General features: G+C 39.4%; 1 protein-coding gene across 1 annotated transcript in view; it reads left to right on the forward strand.

Moving 5' to 3' along the window:
- Positions 1 to 228: 228 nt before the first annotated feature.
- The window catches only part of OLA1 (Obg like ATPase 1), a 164,910-nt gene continuing 144,908 nt past the window's right edge, over positions 229 to 20,230 (forward strand). Inside the window, 3 exon segments of the mRNA NM_001046045.1 lie at positions 229 to 296; positions 1,910 to 2,010; positions 19,451 to 19,594. Of these exon segments, the coding sequence (NP_001039510.1) occupies positions 1,910 to 2,010; positions 19,451 to 19,594 (245 nt within the window). The 5' untranslated portion in view covers positions 229 to 296.

Here is a 20,230-nt window from a genome sequence, read left to right on the forward strand (position 1 = left end):
GCTCGGGTGCCGCGCGGCTCCTCCCACTCTCTCCCGCTTCCAGGCGGCCGGACCAACGGGCTGGGCGGGCGGGCGCGCGGGGCGGGGTGGGGCGCGGCGCGGCGGGGCGCGCGGCCTGCGCGCAGGTGCAGCCCGGCGCCCGGCCCGCCCGTTCCGCCGCCGCCGCCGACGTGCGTGCTGCTCGGCGGAGGGGCCGGGCCTGCGCTCTCTCCTCCTTCCTCCCCGCCTCCCGTTGCCGGTAGGACCCATCTCCCGCTGCCGCTGGGACCCCCGTGTCATCGCGCGCCCCGAGCACGGTGAGGTCCTCAGGGAGCCTGCGGGCGCGCCCCCGCCGCGTCTTCGACCCTCCGACTCGTTGCTCTGAGGCCGGCGTCGGGCCAGGGCTGGGTGGCCGGCACGGGGCGAGGGCAGCTGGCGGCGTGGAGCGTGTGGATGAATGAGGCGTTGTTGGACTAGGCCGCGCCTCGCGAGAGCGGCCCACGCCTCACTCGGCACGTTCTAGGGAAAGCCTCCTACCGAGGCGGGGATGGCCAGTGGCCCCATCCAGAGGGGGAAGGTTTTTGGAGGGTCTCTGCTTTGGCTGGGCGGCCGGCCACCCCTCGGTAGAAGGCCAGGGGACTGGAGTCTCCTCTCATGTAAATGTGCTTCGGAGATCTGGGGTTTGGCTGGCAACTGGTGGGAGTTAAGATCCTAGAAGGGAGATTCCTTGGCCTCCGGGGTCAAGGATCAGAGGCTGGACTATCACTTAATGAGCGGGGCCTCAGCGTGGCCCGCGGAGGTTCCGCTGGAGCCAGAAGATAGGGACATAGTTCCCAGCTTATAAAACGTGAGGTTAGCAGTCCTCTTAAGTTCAGTTTGCAGTACTGAAGTGGGGTCAGTTCCGCGCGGAGAAACTTGGAGCCAGATTGTCAGGGACCCAGAAAGTTTCGACCTTTAAACAAAAAGGTTTAGTAAATCCATTTCGGACTAGAAATAATCAAAGGGTAGATTCCGGACGTTGCTTATGAGGTCTGAGGAGTCGTAGCTACAGTGCCAAAGGTGGAAGAAACTTGTTGGAAAGACCTTGATGTTGGCGAGTGTTCTTTCATGTGAAACGTGGTGTTTCTGTGCGAAATGGGAAAGAGTAGGTTCCAGATTAAGGGGGAATGGTTTGGTGGGAGGTGACTCGGTTGCTAGTGGTTCTAGAATGGATTTTCTTTGACACTTTTATCTGTGCTTGTGCTTCCAAATGCTTTCATTCATGTAACCACACGTCAGGTTAAGAAAGTGTTTTGTGAACAGTCTGAATGGAAGATTGGCAGCTTACGTTTTATTTTTTATTTCTGGTGCCACATATTTGTATTTTACTTACATATTTTAAATTTCGTTTTGGCTGTGCTGGGTCTTCCTTGCTGTTCTGGATTTTCTCTAGTTGTGGAGTACTTGCTTCTCATTGCAGTGGCTTCTCTCCTTGCAGAGCAGGGGCTCTAGGCAGTAGCTGAGACACGTGAGCTCAGTAGTTGCCATTCCTGGGCTCTAGAGCTCAGGCTCAATATTTGTGGCTCACAGACTTAATTGGGCCTCACCGTGTAGGATCTTCTCAGATCAGGGATCAAACCTGTGTCTCCTGCATTGGCAGGCAGATTCTTTACCACCAAGCCACCAGGGAATCCCTGGTGCTACATATTTTTAGATCAGTTTTTCTATTACTTTTCAGGGGTGACTGCTTTGATAACTATCATAATCAAATCTGTTAACAACTTTTCTGTTTATATTGTTGAAAAATAAAGTATGTCAGTTTTGAATTAATATATACAGTGCATTTTGTTTTTTATTATTCAATAATATATTTTGTGTGATGAAATGTGTTTTTGGTCAATGGGGATAGTAAAATGTTTTGTTCACGTGTATGTTTGTTTTGACATTTCAGATGCCCCCCAAAAAGGGAGGTGATGGAATTAAACCACCCCCAATCATTGGAAGATTTGGAACCTCCTTGAAAATTGGTATTGTTGGATTACCAAATGTTGGGTAGGTGAATATTGGCCTTTTCACATTTTCCTTTTGTAAATATTTTGGTCCTGTGGTACAAAGGGAAACTCTGGAGGTAATTGAAATTTAAATTGAAGAGGCCAGGAAACTGGAATACTACTATGTTGCAAAGCAAGGTTTTCATTGAGATGTATCTTATTTTTGGTTTTCTACACAGATACTGTATTGAAACTTGAGTTAACTTACATTGTTTGTTTTGCTGAACTCAGAGGAAGAATCTGTGGGAATTGAAACATCTAGTTGAGACAGAACAGCCCTGGTTTGCCTCAAACACTGTTGGGAGACACAATGCTGAATTTATGTGGAATTAGAATAGTTTAAATTAGATTTTCTCGCTGGTTGGCTATGTAGGATACCTAGTCTGGTCACCAAAGGCCACACAGTAGGATACTTTAGTAAATAGTTTTAAAACCCACATTATAAATTTGATTAGATTCTTGGGGAGATCAGGGATAAGATGACTGAATTTTTACTTGAAGAGAAGGTGATGAATTTGAACTTAATATTGGAAATTGTATGATAAAAGGGTATTTGTTATAAAGTGGTTAAATCTGAAAGTTGTGGGAATAAAATTTTGAGTTTTGTAATGTTTAAAATTAAAGTGAATCACTTATTGCGAGTGAGACAGTAATTAGAAAATATTTGTGGGTGTTTTTTTTTTTTGTATAAATATGCACATGCAACTTGAATGTTCAAAGTCTATTTTTTCATTATTTGCCCTTCTATTTTAATACCTTTCACTAACCTTAAAATACAAAAAATGTCTCAGAAATGATTGGGGTGTACTAAGGAGTATCAAATCCAATATGTTAAGGATTTGTTAAGGTGACAGAAGATGTTTTGGAATGTGAGTTAGGCTTAAGATTGGCAGGTGGGACAACCGTGTTCTTTGATGTGTTCCTTGGAGCCCCTGTCACAGAGACTGCCTAGTGAATGCAGCATGGTGTGACCAAGTGAGGCAGTTCTGAAATTCTTGTAATGTAAAGCGTGACGTGTGGCTGTCCTAATTTCAACTGGAGCTGGAGAGGTTTGCATTTTGAGGGGGTTTCCTGCTGTGATATAGGCTGCTTGCAAAGTAAGACTAAATAGAGAGTGGGAATATAACCAAAACAAATAATTAAGCAAAGTACTGTAGGGGTGTTGTCAATAAACTTGAAAGCAAGATATGATCATTATGTATGTTGTGAGCTTTATTACGCTTAGTAAGCAAGACATAGTTTTTAGATATTAACGTACTTCTCTTATTCTAGACTCATTGCAGTCAGTGCAGCTTGATTTTAGTGGAAACACTTTAAATGGGCTATCTTAAACTTCTTCCTTTTATTTTATTTTTGGCTGCATTGCATGGCATGTGGGATCTTAGTTTGGTGACCAGGGATTGAACCCATACCCCGTGAAGTGGAAGCACATAGAGTCTTAACCAGCTGGACTGCCAGGGAAATTGTAAAATGGTCCATCTGAAAAAGTATTTCTTACATGAGTTTTTTAGCATAGAGCATAATGTCAGTATATATGAGAATAACCTAAAATATTTTTTTAAATGTGTTATTTATGCTTTTAAATTAAATACTCCTCCAGTTCTGTTGACATATACTTCATAACAGTAAATTCACTCATTTTAATAATGCACAGTTTGATGAGATTTGGCAATTGTGTTTGGCTGTGAACACTCCTTTTTATAGAATGATCTTACATTGCCTAACTGTATCAGTTAGGGTTCTTCGTAAGCAGCACAAATTCTTGTTGTTTTAAGCAAGAAAAAGACACTGGAAGAAAAGCATTGAAGAGCAAGCTGAGTGGCCAAGCCTCAGTAGGGACAGGAGCTTGGATAGCCTGGCGGAGTTGGGTCTGCATGGAGCCCAGCCATATGAAGCTCTGGGTGTGGACCGGAGGTATGGTCCTCTGGGTGTTTCTCATCACCTGCTGCCTCTCCAGAGGAATGCCGGTTCCTGTGTAGGGAAATCTGACTGAACATGTCTTCCTCTCACCTGCTGCCTCTCCAGAGGAATGCCGGTTCCTGTGTAGGGAAATCTGACTGAACATGTCTTCCTCTAGATAGGCTCACAAGAAACGGACTGGGGAGAGGGGACAGTTAAAAAATAAGGACCTTTAGTACAGAAACCGATGGAGGAGGGCATGGCAACCCACTCCAGTATTCTTGCCTGGAGAAGCTCCATGGACAGAGGAGCCTGGTGGGCTACAGTCCATGGGGCTGCAAAGAGTCGGACACGACTGAGCGCCTAAGCACAGTACAGAAACCATCTGAAGAATCTCTTGGTTTTTAGAGAACTGGATGAATAAAAAGGTTTGCCTTTTAGTAGCCATAAGGCTGATTACCTAAAAACATCGAGGTAATATTTATAGCTAACAATACCTGATACTTATTTGAACACTTATTTGCTATATGCCTATCATTGGGCACATTATATGTGTTATCTAATTTAATCAATGTTTGATGTCGCTGCCCTCTTCCCATTATACTTTGAATTCCATGAAGGCAAAGATAGCCTTGTTCTTCTTCATTGTTATTATTTCTAGCACTTAGACTGGTGTTCGGAGAAAGCAACGGCACCCCACTCTGGTACTTTTGCCTGGAAAACCCCATGGACGGAGGAGCCTGGAAGGCTGCAGTCCATGGGGTCGCCAAGAGTTGGACACGACTGAGCGACTTCACTTTCACTTTTCACTTTCATGCATTGGAGAAGGAAATGGCAACCCACTCCGGTGTTCTTGCCTGGAGAATCCCAGGGACGGGGGAGCCTGGTGGGCTGCCGTCTATGGGGTCACACAGAATCGGACACGACTGAAGTGACTTAGCGGCAGCAGCAGCAGTGTTAGGAACTTAGTGACAGTGGCAAAGAAGGTGAAAGTTAGTCACACAGTTGTGTGTGACTCTGTGATCCCATGGGATGCAGCCCGCCAGACTTCTCTGTCCATGGAGTTCTCCAGGCAAGAGTCCGGAGTGGGTTGCCATTTCCTTCTCCAGATGATCTTCCCGACCCAGGGATTGAACCTGGGTCTCCTGCATTGCAGGCAGATTCTTTACTAACTGAGCTACTAGGGAAACCCAGGAACTTAGTAGGCACTCAGTAATTATTTGTGAATGGGGTAGTTCTTCTGCCCTTGATGCCATGTGTAGGTTTAGTGATAAGGGGACATGTTTTGATGGCCACTTTTAATGAAGTGAAGTAGAAAGAATACTAAAACAAAAATATGGAAATTTAATTTCCAGGTTTGTTCTGCTTTTTCTTACCTGAATGACCCTTTATAAATTAGCTCTTCTTGGGCAAGTATATCATTGTAGGTATAAGGCTTGGAGGATGTTAGGGGACACTACTGATACTTTTTTTTTTTAAGGTTTTTTGCTTGCTTGTTTGTATGTTTTGTTTTTAGGCTCACAGCGGCTTTGAGGGAAGGACACAGAGATTTCCCATACACCTCCTGCCCATATATGTGCATGTCCTTCCCCTCTTAGCAACATTCCACAGCAGAGTGGTACATGTGTTACCATTGATGAACCTCACTGACACATCACCCAATGTCCATAATTTACTGTAGGGTACACTCTTGGTTCTTTACCTTCTATGGATTTAGACAAATGTATGAAGACCTTTGTCCACAGTATCTCATAGAGTTGTTTCACTACCCTGAAAATCCTCTGTGCTCTGCCTATTTATGAACTTTCCTCAACCACTAATCTTTTCGCTGTTTCTATACTTTGGTTTTTTTAGAATGAAATTGGAATTGTGCAGTATGTAGCCTTTTCAGATTGCCTTCTTTTACTTAGTAATATGCATTTGTTTCTTATATGTCTTTTCCTGGCTTAAATAGCTCATTTCATTTTAGCGCTGAATAGTATTTCATTGTCTGGATGTACCATAGTTTTTTTAATCCATTCACTGACTTAAGGACATCTTGGTTGCTTCTAAATTTTGGCAGTTACGAATAAAACTACTTGTTGTAAACATCCATCTGTAGGTTTTTGTGTGGGCATTAATTTCCAACTCATTTGGACCAAGGAATATGATTGCTGGATTGTATGGCAGGAGTATGTTTTTAGTTTTATAAGAAGCTTCTGAAGTGGCTGTATCGTTTTATATTTTCACCAGCAATGAGTGAGAATTCCTTTAGCTCCATATCCTTGCCAGCATTTGGTGCGGTCAGTGTTCTGGATTTTGGCCATTCTAATAGGTGTAGTGGTATTCCATTGTTTTAATTTGTATTTCCTTGATGACATTGTGAAGTATCTTTTCTTATACTTATTTGCCATCTGAATATCTTCTATGGTGAGATGTATGTCAAGGTCTTGGCCCATTTTTTAATTAGTTTGTTTTCTTATTGCTGAGTTTTAAGAGTTTTTTGTATATTTTGGATAACTGTGCTTTATCATGGAGAAGGCAATGGCACCCCACTGCAGTACTCTTGCCTGGAAATCCCATGGATGGAGGAGCCTGGTAGGCTGCAGTCCATGGGGTCGCAAAGACTCGGACACGACTGAGCGACTTCACCTTCACTTCCATGCATTGGAGAAGGAAATGGCAACCCACTCCAGTGTTCTTGCCTGGAGAATCCCAGGGACGGTGGGGCCTGGTGGGCTGCCATCTATGGGGTCGCACAGAGTCGGACACAACTGAAGCGACTTAGCAGCAGCAGCAGCAGCGCTTTATCGAATATGTGTTTTGCAAGTATTTTCTTCCAGTTTGTGGCTTGTCTTCTCATTCTCTTGACGTTGTGTTTGCAGAACAGAAATTTTTCATTTTAAATAAGTTTACCTTTTTACTGGGCTTCCTATGTGGTGCAATGGTAAAGAATCTGCCTGACAGTGAAGGAGACACGTGTTCAATCCCTGGGTTGGGACAATCCCCTGGAGAAGGAAATGGCAACCCACTCCAACATTCTTGCCCAGGAAATCCCATGGATAAAGGAACCTGGCAAGCTATAGTCCATGGGGTTGCAAACCTTACTATTTCTTTCATGGATCATGCCTTTGGTATTGTACTGAAAAGTCATTGCCATACCCTAAGTCATCTGAGTTTTTCCCTATCTTCTAGGAGTTTTGGGCTTTCCTTGTGGCTCAGCTGGTAAATAATCCGCCTGCAATGTGGGAGACCTGGGTTTGATCCCTGGGTTGGGAAGATCCCCTGGAGAAGGGAAAGGCTACCCACTCCAGTGTTCTGGCCTGGAGAATTCCATGGACTATAGAGTCCATGGGGTTGCAAAGAATTGGAAGCCACTGAGCAACTTGACTTCACTTCTAGGAGTTTTTTAGTTTTGCATTTACATTTAGGTCTGTGATCCATTTGAGTTAATTTTTGTGAATTGTGTAATGTCTGTATCTAGATTCTTTTTTTTTTTTGGCATATGGATGTCCAGTTGTCCCAGCACCGTTTGTTGAAAAGACTGTCCTTGCTCCATTATATTGTCTTTGCTTGAGAAACTACAATTTGATATTCCGTCTTGGGACAGCTCTTCTTGATGCTGTCACTGCATGAGATGTGGTTAGTTTCAGTTGCAGGTGTCAGAATCCCCCCCAAAACTATGGCCGAAACAGAAATTTCTTTTTTATGTAAAGTAAATTTAGCAGTCATGGGTTGGTATATTGACTTCGCTTTATGAAGTCTTAGGAACCCCAGCTCCTTGCACTTCGTGCCTTGGCAGTCCTAAGGGAGCGGCTTTTCGTTCTCATCATCCAAAGTGTTGTGAATTCCAGACAGCTGGTTATCCAGAAGGTCAAAAGGCCAGGTGACTTGCCCTGCAGTCTATATGGATTTTTTTTCCTGTAAGCTGTCACACTGTACATTCTTTTGTCCAGATTTAGTCATAAGAATTTTTCAGGGAAGGCTAGGAAATGTAGTCTTTATTTTGATGGTCAGATGATCAGTTGAAAAATCTGTTACTGTGAAAGGAGGAGAGAATGAAAATTGGGGGACCACTGTACACTCTGTTCCAGCAGTCACAGCTGCCTTAGGGGACTATTTGTCTTGCTTAGTTGATACTTCTGGGAATGTCCTTTGGTTGTTCCTATGACTTGCTGTTTTCCAATTCACCAGAGACCAACTACAGAGTCTTTCAAAGCTAGGTACTGTTGTTAAGGAAAACGCTGTAGGAAATGCTTTTAAAAAAAATTGCAGAATAATTATGTTCAGTGTTTTAGTTATGTAGTTTAATGTAACAAACCATTCCAAAAGCTTGTGGTTTAAGACAATGACTTTATTATTTCTCCTGGTTCTGTAGCTTAGTTGGGAGAGTTTGCTACTGGTCTCACTTCAGATCCAATATATCCTATATGTGCCTGCATTCAGCTGGTGGCCAGTCAGGATTGGAGGGTTCAAGTGGCCATACTGGCAGGGCTGGGGCCTTATCAGGCTTGGCTGGAAGTCTGGGTCATTTCTGCCCTCCTTTACTTGGCTTCTGTCTCTCCAGGTTATCTCCAAACTTTTTTATAGCATGGTGGCTAGCTCCCAAGAGAGAGAAGATGTGACGGTGGTACAACATGCTTCCACCTATTTCTTTTAGTTAAAACAAGTCATGACACCAGCCCAGAGACAAGGAGGGAAGGGAAATAGACCAGTTTCTTGGTGGGAGGAGTGGCAAAGAATGTGTGGCCATCTTTAATCTGCTGCATTCTATTATTTCTCCAGTATAGTTTTGTATGACACCCATTTGTTTCCTGGAGAGGTCTTTCTGGCTGATTCTTAGCTTCTTGTTCTTACTGAAGAAGCACCATTCCTTTTTTTAAAAAATACATCTTGTTTCTTGTTTATTTGTTGGCTGCTCTGGGTCTTCGTTGCTGGGCATGGGCTTTCCCTAGTTGCGGCCGGCTGGGGCTACTCTAGCTGCAGTGTGTGGGCTTCTCTTTGCAGTGGTTTCTCTCGTTGCCGAGCACGGGCTCTAAGGCCTATGGCCTTCGGTAGTTGCAGAGAGTGGGTTCAGTAGTTGTGGCACACGGGCTTAGTAGTTGCCCCAAGGCATGTGGGATCTTCTCAGACCAGGGATTGAACCAGTCCCCTGCATTGCAACGCAGATTCTTAACCACAGGACCACAAGGTAAGCCTGAGGCTCTATTCTTGATTGCTTCAAGAAGCTCACTGGCGGAAGATTATTCTCTTAGTGTTCAATTTATAACTTGCTCTTTATGCATATATTTATTTTTTATGCTGGCCAGATTTTTTTCCAGTATTTGATTGTTAAAAATTTCGTATCCAGAAAAGCCACTAACTTCATACGGAATAGTGTTTTATTATATATACATTATATATAAGAAATAACCAATTATGTGTATTCTATCCTTGGAATAGATTATATTTTTCATTTATAGTTATAGATTCTTGACAGTGTCTTCCACTTATGACTTAATTGTTTCTGCAGATTGCTTGCATGAACTAGTTTGAAACTGATTTGGAAACGAAGGTACAGGGAAATCACAAATTGTGTACTTTAACTTTTTTTTTAGGTCATTTAAGGCCTTTTAAAAATGTTTGGTTTTGACAAAGACTATAGCAAAATGCAGTAGTGATCTGAAAGCTGGTGCTCACGTTTTGTCTGTAACTTCTCCGCCCTGTTTGTAACTCTCCACCTTTCTTACTCTTCTGCAGTCTTTTGTGGTTGCTACACTTCCTCTGCTCTCTTAATAGATTTCTGTCCTTGGCTGTCTTCTCTCTTATCCTTTCTCCCTGGTTAGTCTCATCCTCTCCTGATTTTAATCATCTGTTGGCTTCTCTTTTCTATAGTCCTGCTGTTATATTCTCTCTCTTGTGTAGTAATACTGCTTTCCGCCCAGATACTTGAGAGATTTATCTTTGCATCCTTTCTCCTCAGCTGTATTTTTCTGTAGGGTACCAAACCTGGTACCCGAGTCTCTCTCTGATCTGTTTTTTTCACATCTTCATTGCCAGTGATTTCTTACTTGAACCATTCCAGAGGCTTCTTAAGTGGGCTTTTTGTCAGAGCATTATCTATAGTGAATCTTTTGTTTTGTTTTGCCCAAGTGATTTTTTTTGTTTGTTTTTTACATTGAGGTATAACATATACAATAAAACATGAAAACTTTAAATGTACATATCAGATTTTTACGTTTTAATTCACCCATGTAACCAGTACCCACATCAAGATCTAGAACAAATCCAGTGCCACAGAAGACTTGCCCGTGCCCCTTCTCAGTCAGAACTGTCTTTCCTACCACATTCCAGCTTATATCACCACATTGGTTAGTTTGCCTGATGGAGATGGAATCACACATTATGCACTCTGACACTTTTTATACGTCAACGTTATGCCTGAGAGAATATACAGGATGTTTACCCAGGTTGCTGTGATGGGCACTTGGGTAGTTTCCAGTTTTTGCCTGTGATGGATTGAGGTGATTTGAACTTTCATGTACATATCTTTTGGTGAGCGGATCTAAGCACTCGTTTCTGTTGGGCGAATGGATGCACTTACCCACTTACCCTGCCTCTTCCTCCAAACTTCCCACCCCGACTAGTTAAATAGCTTTAAGTAGATACTGCCACATAGTTTTCCAAATTATCTATTATTATTCTAACTTATAGTGCTGGTATTGCAGAATTCTAATTGTTCTGCATCCTCACTGGCACTTGGTATTATCATTCTTTTTCATTTTGGTCATACTTCAAGTGTAATCTCATGATTGTTTTGCATCTCTCTGATAGCTAATGATTTTGAGCATCTTTTAAAATGTTTATTGGTCATCTTCTGTGAAGGATTTTTTTTTCTTTTTTTGTAATGATTAGGTGTTGTTTATTCTGGATATGGATTCCTTGTTGGATATGTATTAGAACTGCCTCTTCCCAGTCTGTGTGACTCTGCTTAATGTTAAATAAAAACTGTTTTTTTCAAGAAGTTTCACAATTTAAAAATTTTACGCTTGCAAAACCAGTTTAAAAAAAAAAAATCCTATATGAGGTCTGTTTACATTCCCCAACTGTTAACACAGTATGGTTATAAAATTTAGGAAATCAGCAGTGATTTACCAGTTTTCTTACTAATATTCATTTTCTGGCCCAGGATCTAGTCCAGGGTTACATGTATGTTGCACTTAACCCTTGCTGTGTCCTTAGTTTCCTTTAATCTGAAACAGTTTATCACTTTATTTCTTTATGCCCTTGACACTTTTGGGGAGTGGTGGCCATTTACCTTAGGCTCTTAAACCTTGAGGTTTATCTAATATTTCCTTGTGGTAAAATTCATACTTTTGGATGCAGAATTGACATATGCTTCTAAGTACATTACATCTGGAGGCATACAACCTTGGTTTGTCCTAATGCTAGTGATGTTAATTAACTTTGATCAGTTATCTAGGAGATGTCTGACAGATTTCTTCACTGAAAGGTTTTCTGTATTTCCCATTACATATGTTGTAGGAAGATACTTTGAAATTATGTAAATATTGTGTTTCTTGTACTTTTGCCTCCCAGTTATGGCATGTATTAATGATTCTTGTTTGAAATAGTTATTATTGTGGTGTTTACCAAATGGTGATTTAAAAATTTCTATTGTTCCTTGTATATTTATATATTTATAGAAGGAACAATGGAAATTCTGTTGTATAGAATTCTGTTGTAAAGAAGAGCCTCCCCTTCTTCTGTTACTTATAATTTGTTTGTATCAGGAGCAGTTTTTACTTTGTTATTTATAATGGGTTACTGTTGTTACATTGTGTCGCTCCAACTGCCCATATATGGCCTTCAGGAGCCTTACTGTTCGCAAGTATACCTTTTGATGTGTCCTCTATTTTTTTAGTGTTTTCTACTTTCTGACTCCAGAAAGTAGAAAATTGTGTATATTGTGTTCTAGACTTATTTGTACTTTCTCTGCTCCAGCTTTGGAATAAACAAATTTATGTGTGACATATGTTTTCACCGCTCTTGAGTGTATACTTAAGAGTGGAATTTCTAGGTTGTATGTGACTGTGTATTTAATATTTAAGTATTTGAGGAACTGCCAAACTATTTTCCGAAGCGAGCATGTAAGTCTGTATTCCTATCAGCAACGTATGTAGGGTCAACTTTCTTCACATTCTCACCAATGCTTGTTGTTACCTTTATTAAGCATTTTTAAAATTAAGGTATAGTTGATGGCAACCCACTCCAGTACTTTTGCCTGGAAAATTCCGTGGATGGAGGATCCTGGTAGGATACAGTCCATGAGATCGCAGAGTCAGACACGACTGAGTGACTTCACTTGATTTACAATATTAATTTAAGCGTGTAACATAGTGATTCAAAATTTTGTAGATGATATTTCATTTACAGTTATTATAAAATATTGGCTCTGTCCCTTGTGCTGAATACTGTATCCTTACGGCTTATTTATGCATAGTAGTTTGTGTACATCTTACTCCCCTGCCCTTGTCTTGCTGCTACCCACTTTCCCTATGCCCACTGATAACCACTGTTTTGTTCTCTGTATCTTCATTTCAGTTTCATTTCACTTCAGATATTTATACAATTGTTCTGTCTGATAGTTTTCATATTTTTTTGCATTCCTCATTATCTTCATCTGTGAGTTTGTTTCTTTTTTGTTACATTCACTGGTTTGTTTTGTTTTCTAGACTCCATATATAAATGATAACATAGTATTTAGTATTTATCTTTTCTCTGCCTGACTTATCCCTTTATCTGTTGGTGGACACAGTGTGCTTCCATATCTTGGCTGTTGTAAATAATGGTGCTTTGAACATTGAGGTGCGTGTATCTTTTTGAATTAGTGTTTTCGTTTTCTTTGGGTATGTACCCAAGGAGTGGAATTGCTGGCTCATATGGTAGTTTTTTTTTTAAATACTTTATTTATTTATTCGGCTGTGTCAGGTCTTAGTTGCCGCCTGTGGGATTTTCACTGTGGCATTTGAGATCTTTCATTGTGGTGCACAGACTCTCTGGCTGTGGTGCGCTGGCTGCTGAGTACAGAGGCTCAACAGTTGCAGCACGTGGACTTCGTTACTCTGTGGCATGTGGGATCATAGTTCCCCAGCCAGGGATCAAACCCAGGTCCCCTGCTTTACAAGGCAGATTCTTAACCACTGGACCACCAGGAAAGTCCCTGGTTTTACTTTTTTGAGGAACCTCCATACTGTTTTCCACAGTAGTTACACCTCCCACCAACAGTGTACAAGGGTTCTTTTTTCTTCATATCTTAGTTTCAGCATTTGTTATTTGTGGTATCGTTGATTGTAACCATCTTTTTGATTATAGCCAAACCATGAAGTGGCATCTCATTGTGGTTTTGAATTGCATTTCCTTGATTCCTATTAATGTTGAGCATCTTTTCATGTGCTTATTATGCCTTCATTTTGGAAAGATTTTTGTTGGCAATTCTAGGAACGGTTTTTCTTTCAGCACATTGAAGTTATCTTCCATTTTCTTCAGCTTTCTAATGAGAAGTCTATTGTCATTATCATCATGGTTTTTCTGTATCATCATGGTTTTTCTGTACATAATGTGTTTTGTCCCCCTATAGTTTTCTTTAAAATTTTCTTTTTATATACTAGTTTTCAGAAATTTGATTTTCATATGCATTGTTATGGTTTTTCTTATGCCTCTTTTGCTTGGGATATGTTGAGATTTTTAGGTTTGTGAGTTTATGATTTTCATTAAATTTGTAAAATATTTGGCTAGTATTTCTTCAATTGCTTTTCCCTCCCCTTCTCCCTGTTTCCTTTCTTCTCCTTCTGTTATTCTTATTATACGTGAGTTAATCCTCTAATTAGTATTCTGCTGAAGCTGTGGTTATTTTTTTGTCCAGTTTCCCCCTCTGTGCTTCACTTGATGGTTTCTGTTGCTCTGTCTTCATGCTCACTGATCTTTTCTGCAGTGTCTGTTGTGCAGTTAGTTACATCCAGTGGCTATAATTTCAGTTTCATTTTTTTAGATATTATATTTTTTATACCATAGTCCTGCCTGGGTAGTTTTTAATTTAATTCCTCATTGTCTTCATATTCACCTTTATATCCTTCAGAAAAATTTAAAAATATCTATAACATTTATCTTAAGGTCCTCATCTGCTAATACCATCATCTCTATCATTACTGGGTTTGTTTACGTTTGTTGACTTTTATCCTGATTTTGATGTTTTATTTTCCTGCTTCTTTGCATTCCTCTTACTTTTTATTGGATTCTAGATGCTAGATTTTATGTTGCTTGCTGAAAGTTGTAGTAGTCCTTTAATGAGTGTTGGACTTTGTTCTCACATTTGGTTTTTTATTTTTTTGAGACTTTTTATTATATTTTCTTAAGATAGGTTCATAATATTTTTTTGCTGTGGTGCTACTTTAGCTCTTATACTAAGATGTGGCTTTGAGGACTCTACCCAAGTTCCCTTGCATCTCTGTCTGTTCCAGCTGGTAGGGATGTGAACTATTCTAAGCTCTGTGTGAACCTGAGAATTGTTCACTGTGCTGCACTTGGGTATTTTTTCCCCTGGCCCGTGGACACTGACCTTACTCATGTACAGTGTTACTCAGCCTTATTCTTGAAGATACCTTCTGCTGATGTCCAGAGCCCTCTCTGTGCAGCTGCTTCCTTTTAGTACACTGTCCTATAAATTCTAGCTGCTTTGGGCTTCTCAAAACTCTCATCTCAGTCTCTTTAACTTGGCACGACTGCCAGGTTCCTTTGGTTCCCCCTTCCTGTGCTGTGGCTTTGAAACCACCTTTAGGCAGTAAGCTAGGGCAGTTTCAGAGCTTAGTTCATTTGTAGTTCTTGCAGAGAACACTTCCTGTGTGGTATATTGTCCACTGTTTGAAAACTGTTATTTCATATGTTTTGTCTGATTTGCTAGTTGATTGTGGCAGGAGAGCAGTTCTATAAATAGAAGGGGAAGCAAAATTCCCCAATTTAAATGATCTTAACTCTTATTATTTCTGTCAGTATTCCAGGGTACCTGCTCGTCTGTGGAAATTTGAGACTGGGAATTATTTGCTTTCTTTTTTAATATGTTTAGAATAATCTTTTGGACAACAGATCTACTCTCCTACTCACTTTTTCCTGTTATCAACAGTAATTGTATGCCTTAAAAGTACTTCCTAATCTACTTTCTTTTAAGTCTTTTAATTTTCATAGGTTCTTTTTCAGAATTCTGGTCATTGTTGCTGTATCATCACATAATTCAGATAGATTTTTTTCTTATTTATTTACTAGTAACTACAGACTTTATTTGGATTTCACCAGTTTTCCCACTAATGTCCTTTTTCTTTTCCAGTATAGATCTTTTAAAGGTCACAAAAATTTTCATTTACTTTTGAAAAGTGCCAATCAGGTATTTTGTATAATGACCCTCAATTCCATTTTAATGTTTTGTCATGCTGTAATCTTTTTCTTTGTTCATTTCTCTGTCAGTAAACATTAGGGTTCCTTCCACCTTTTGGTTATTGTGAATAATGCTGCAGTGAACATGAGTCTGTAAATATCACTTTGCTGCTGCTGCTGCTAAGTCGCTTCAGTTGTGTCCGACTCTGTGTGACCCCATAGATGGCAGCCCACCAGGCTCCCCCGTCCCTGGGATTCTCCAGGCAAGAACACTGGAGTTGGTTGCCATTGCCTTCTCCAATGCATGAAAGTGAAAAGTAAAAGTGAAGTCGCTCAGTCTATTTGTGACCCCATGGACTGCAGCCCACCAAGCTCCTCCGTCCATGGGATTTTCTAGGCAAGAGTACTGGAGTGGGGTGCCATTGCCTTCTCCCAAATATCACTGTAGATCCTGCTTATAATTATTCAGGGTAAATACCCTGAAGTGAAGTTGTTGGGTCACATGGTAATTTTATTTTTTAATTTTTTTGAGGAATCTGCATACTGGTGTCCATAGCGGTTGTGCCATTTTACATTCTACCAGGACTGTGCCAGTTTCTCTATATCTTGGCCAACACTTACTGTTTTTTTTTGGCTGCACTGGGGCTTTGTTGTACTCATGGGCCTTCTCCAGTTGCAGCGAGCTGAGGCTGCTCTTGAGTTGCTGTGCGTGGGCTTCTCATTGTGGTAGCTTCTCTTGTGGCACGGAAGGGGCTCTCGGGCGCCTGGGCATCAGTGGTGTGGCGTGTGGCCTTAGTTGCCCACGGCATGTGGAGTCTTCTTCCAGAGGTCAAGCTTGTGTCCCCTGCGCTGACAGGTGGATGCCTAACCAGTGGACTGCCGGGGAAGTCTTATTTTCCGTTTTTTTTTTGATAGTGACCATTCAGCTGGGTGTGAGGTGATGCCTCATTGTGGTTTTGATTTGCATTTTCTTGATGATAGGTGATGTTGAGCATCTTTTCACATGTTTCTTGGCCGTTTGTTTATCTTCTTTTGGAGAAATGTCTATTGAGGTCCTTTGCTTTGATGTAGTCTCATTTTTTTTTTTTTCCTAATTTTGTTTTTGTTGCCTGTCCTTTTGGTGTCATATCTCAGAAATAATTGCCAAATGCAGTGTCACAAAGCTTCTTCTGTACATTTCCTTCTGTAAGTTTCATAGTTTTAGGCTTTAGGTCTATAATCCATTTTGAGTTAATTTTTGTATATAGTGTAAGGTAAGGGTCTTCATTCCTTTGCATATGGCTGTCCAGTTTCCTCAGCATCATTTATCGAAGAGACTGTCTTTTCCCATTCTAGATACCCTTGTTTAAAGATTATTTGACTGTATATGGAAGGCTGTATATCTGGGCTCTCTATTCTGTTCCTCTAGTGTATGTGTCTGTCTTTATGCCAGCTCCACACTATTTGGATTGCTATAGTTTTATATTTTGATACCAGGAATCATGCTATAGACTTTTGGGAAGAACACTATGGAGGTGAAGTGCTTTTCTCTTTGTGTATATCGAGGGCCTGTGTAATAGCCCTCAGTGATTTATTACTGGTGATATTTTACTAACCATGTGTACACTCGCTGGTATTTATTTATGTCATTTTTATTTCTGTATCTAGTAGGTAGTTACTTTTTAACAGTTTAGTTATATCTTTTATAACTTCATATAAATTAATATAAATTGTATTATATTTATATAATATACATTATATATTATATTTATATACTTGATATAAATTAATATAAATCTTAATATAAATTAAAAACATTTCAAAAAAAAACATTTTACGTTTTCCATGTTTTTGAATGTGTATTTTATAAATAGTTAATTCAGAATAATGGCGGAGTTTACATTGGTATCCTAACTTCCCTATACATAATATAATTTTGCATAAGATTTTAGATTAAACATAGTCAGATTTACCTATTACAATAAAATATATAGCTTCAGAAATAAAATAGATTTTAAATGGAGGAAGCATACATTAAGTCTAGCTACTCTTTCTTATGAGAAAAGAAATAATATTTCATTTCATTGCTGAAGTAATGTTTATGTAAACCTCTTCTTGCATTAGAGAGAGATCCCTACAATTTTGAATCTTTCCTATACCTTCAGGCTTCAATAATAACCTTAAGGGATCTGAATGTGTGTGTGTGTGTGTGTGCATGTGTGTGTGTATAAAATCCTCATTTCACCAAAAAGTCTTACAGGCTTTACCACTCCAATTTAAGCCAAAACTTTAAAATTCTTTGCTTTTGCAAGGCTTTTCTTTAGTAGATTTGAATTGATCAAAATGTCTTAGCTTGCCACCAAAGCCTGTACTAATAATCCTTAGAAAATTTCTTTTTCTTTTTTTGTACTTACAAAGCTATTGGAAAATATAGATGACTTGGGCTTTGTGAAATTTAAAATCCTGGCCAAGAGGAGGTGACCTGTGAAAATGGAGCTGTCTTCCAAGTTTAGTTGATGCATGTAAAAATTCTTTTAGCCTAAGAGATATGGGGACTTTCTTTTCTACGTTGTTGTTATATAATATGTTTTAATTTTAAGTTTATTTCTTTATTATGAAACATATTTTTGTCTAGGTAGGCAGTCAAAATGCAATAGTTATTAATACCAATAAATTTGAAAATAACTCCATGAACTCCCTATGGCCTTTTTATGTTGCAGTTACTGAACATGTGGTAATAGCAACAAGCAGTTTTTTATCTACAGTGTCCAGAAATACAGCTGCATTTTTTTTGTCCCCCAAGAAAGGCACAAATGTCTTATAAGTAGATTAATTAATATGTTTAAATTTGGTTAAAATATTTCTATTGTACCATTATTTTGCTATTATTTTTATTGCAGGTATACAGTATTTCAGTTACCTTTTATTTATTTTTTACTTTTCGGCTGCACCACACAGCTTGCAGGATCTTAGTTCTCTGCCCTGGGATCTTAGTTCACATGCCCTCAGCAGTGAAAGTGCAGAATTTAACTACAGGACTGCCAGGGAATTCCCTTTAATTACTTTTTTGATAAATATGAACTTGTAGATTATTCTAGTAACCTATACCAAATCTGGAAAGAGGCCTGGTAGTGCATGCCTTTAAATTCTCAGCTGAGTCTGTTATTACAGGCAAGCAGATTTGACCAGTGATGCTCTCAGTAACCAGTAATGATTTAAATGGCTGTTTTGGGAAACTTCTCTACTTTAATCTAAAATATTTAATTTGAATGGGATATAAGAGCTGTATTTTAAAGACTGATGGACAGGTACAAGTTAATATATCATTGCCAAATTGTACTTCTCACCAGTAGTATTTCGGTGAGTCTCCCATGTTGCCTTTTGTTCACTACTATTTTAAAAGGGTCTCAGAGGTTAAAAAAAAAAGTGGTTCTCTGGTTTAAAAGTTCAATCATATGAACTAACTGTAACAAGTATAAACTGCTGAGTATAGGGTTAGATCTCATCTAATAGACATTTTTACCTTAAAGAAGTGTTTGGAAAAGAGAGAATAGTAATACAAGTTGGCATTCTCTGAGTGTGTGTTATTTATTATTAATAGCTTTTTTCTTGATTAAAGTTGTACTTTGGGAAAAATTCGCATTTTTACCTTCATAATCCACAGATCACAGTTCTAGACTACCAGTAATCCTTATGCATTAACAAGTAGAAGGGAGTCTGAGCTCCAAACTTTTATTTCCTACGAGGCAGTTAGCATCTGTTTCCCAATTCAGAATGCTTGGGAAGTAATTGACCTAACTAAATACATACGTCTCTACATTTATGCCAGAGGAAATCATACTAGATACAGGTGAGATGATACTGGTGTTTCAGCAACTTGATGAATGAAATATATAGGCTTTGTAGTATGATGTGAAACTAGTTATTTATAACAAAGATTCTTTGGGGAAATGTTTTTCACATTCTAAGTAGACTGAGATAGGAGCATAACTTAATTGTAAATCATGAGCTGCACTGTTGTAAATTTAATTCATTTCTGTTAGTAAGAATGTATCCTCCTCTTTCCCCAGATTGTTTTTATAACCCTCATGGATTTTATTTGAGCATTGAAATGACAGTAGGATAAATTTTTCTGTGCTAGCCTAAAAATTGGTTGAAATTGTTTTTATTCATTTTAGGAAATCTACCTTCTTCAATGTACTAACCAATAGTCAAGCTTCAGCAGAAAACTTCCCATTCTGCACTATTGATCCGAATGAGAGCAGAGTACCTGTGCCTGATGAAAGATTTGACTTTCTTTGCCAGTACCACAAACCAGCAAGGTAAGAAAAATCTTTATGCCATTGTTCATGTGGTAGCCCTGTATAGATTAAGTACACATACATTAGTGATGTATTTAAAATCATGTGTTTTAATTTTTTTTCAAAATTAATTCGGAATTGTTATTTTGTGAGTGCTCAGTCACTCAGTGGTGTCTGACTCTTTGCAACCCCATGAACTGTAGCCCCCCAGGCTCCTCTGTCCATGGGATTCTCCAGGCAAGAACACGAGTTGGTTGCCATTATTTGGGGTGATTATTAAAGTAATGTAGAGCCTGGAGAAGGGTAAGGAAGGATACATCCATTGTTAACATTGCAGTTATTTTTTTCTGGGGAGTGTGAAGTAAAGGGAGTAATTAGTCTGTATTATGTGATTCCACTCATGTAAATGTATACACGTATGTGTGTATTCATAGGAAAATGTATGAAGTGAAGATCACAAACTAATCCATGGTTATCTCTAAGGAATGTAATTTTTAGAATGGAATTTCATTTTTTATTTCTTGTGTTTCTCTATGTTGTTTAAAGTTTTTATAACAAACATGTTATTAGGCTGGTGCAACAGTAATTGCGGTTTCAGACCCTGAATTTTAAATAATTGTAATTAGGTTCAGACATATCTTTATTAATCAAAATAGG

Source organism: Bos taurus, chromosome 2 (assembly GCF_002263795.3).
Source record: "Bos taurus isolate L1 Dominette 01449 registration number 42190680 breed Hereford chromosome 2, ARS-UCD2.0, whole genome shotgun sequence".
Classification (NCBI taxonomy): Eukaryota; Metazoa; Chordata; class Mammalia; order Artiodactyla; family Bovidae; genus Bos; species Bos taurus.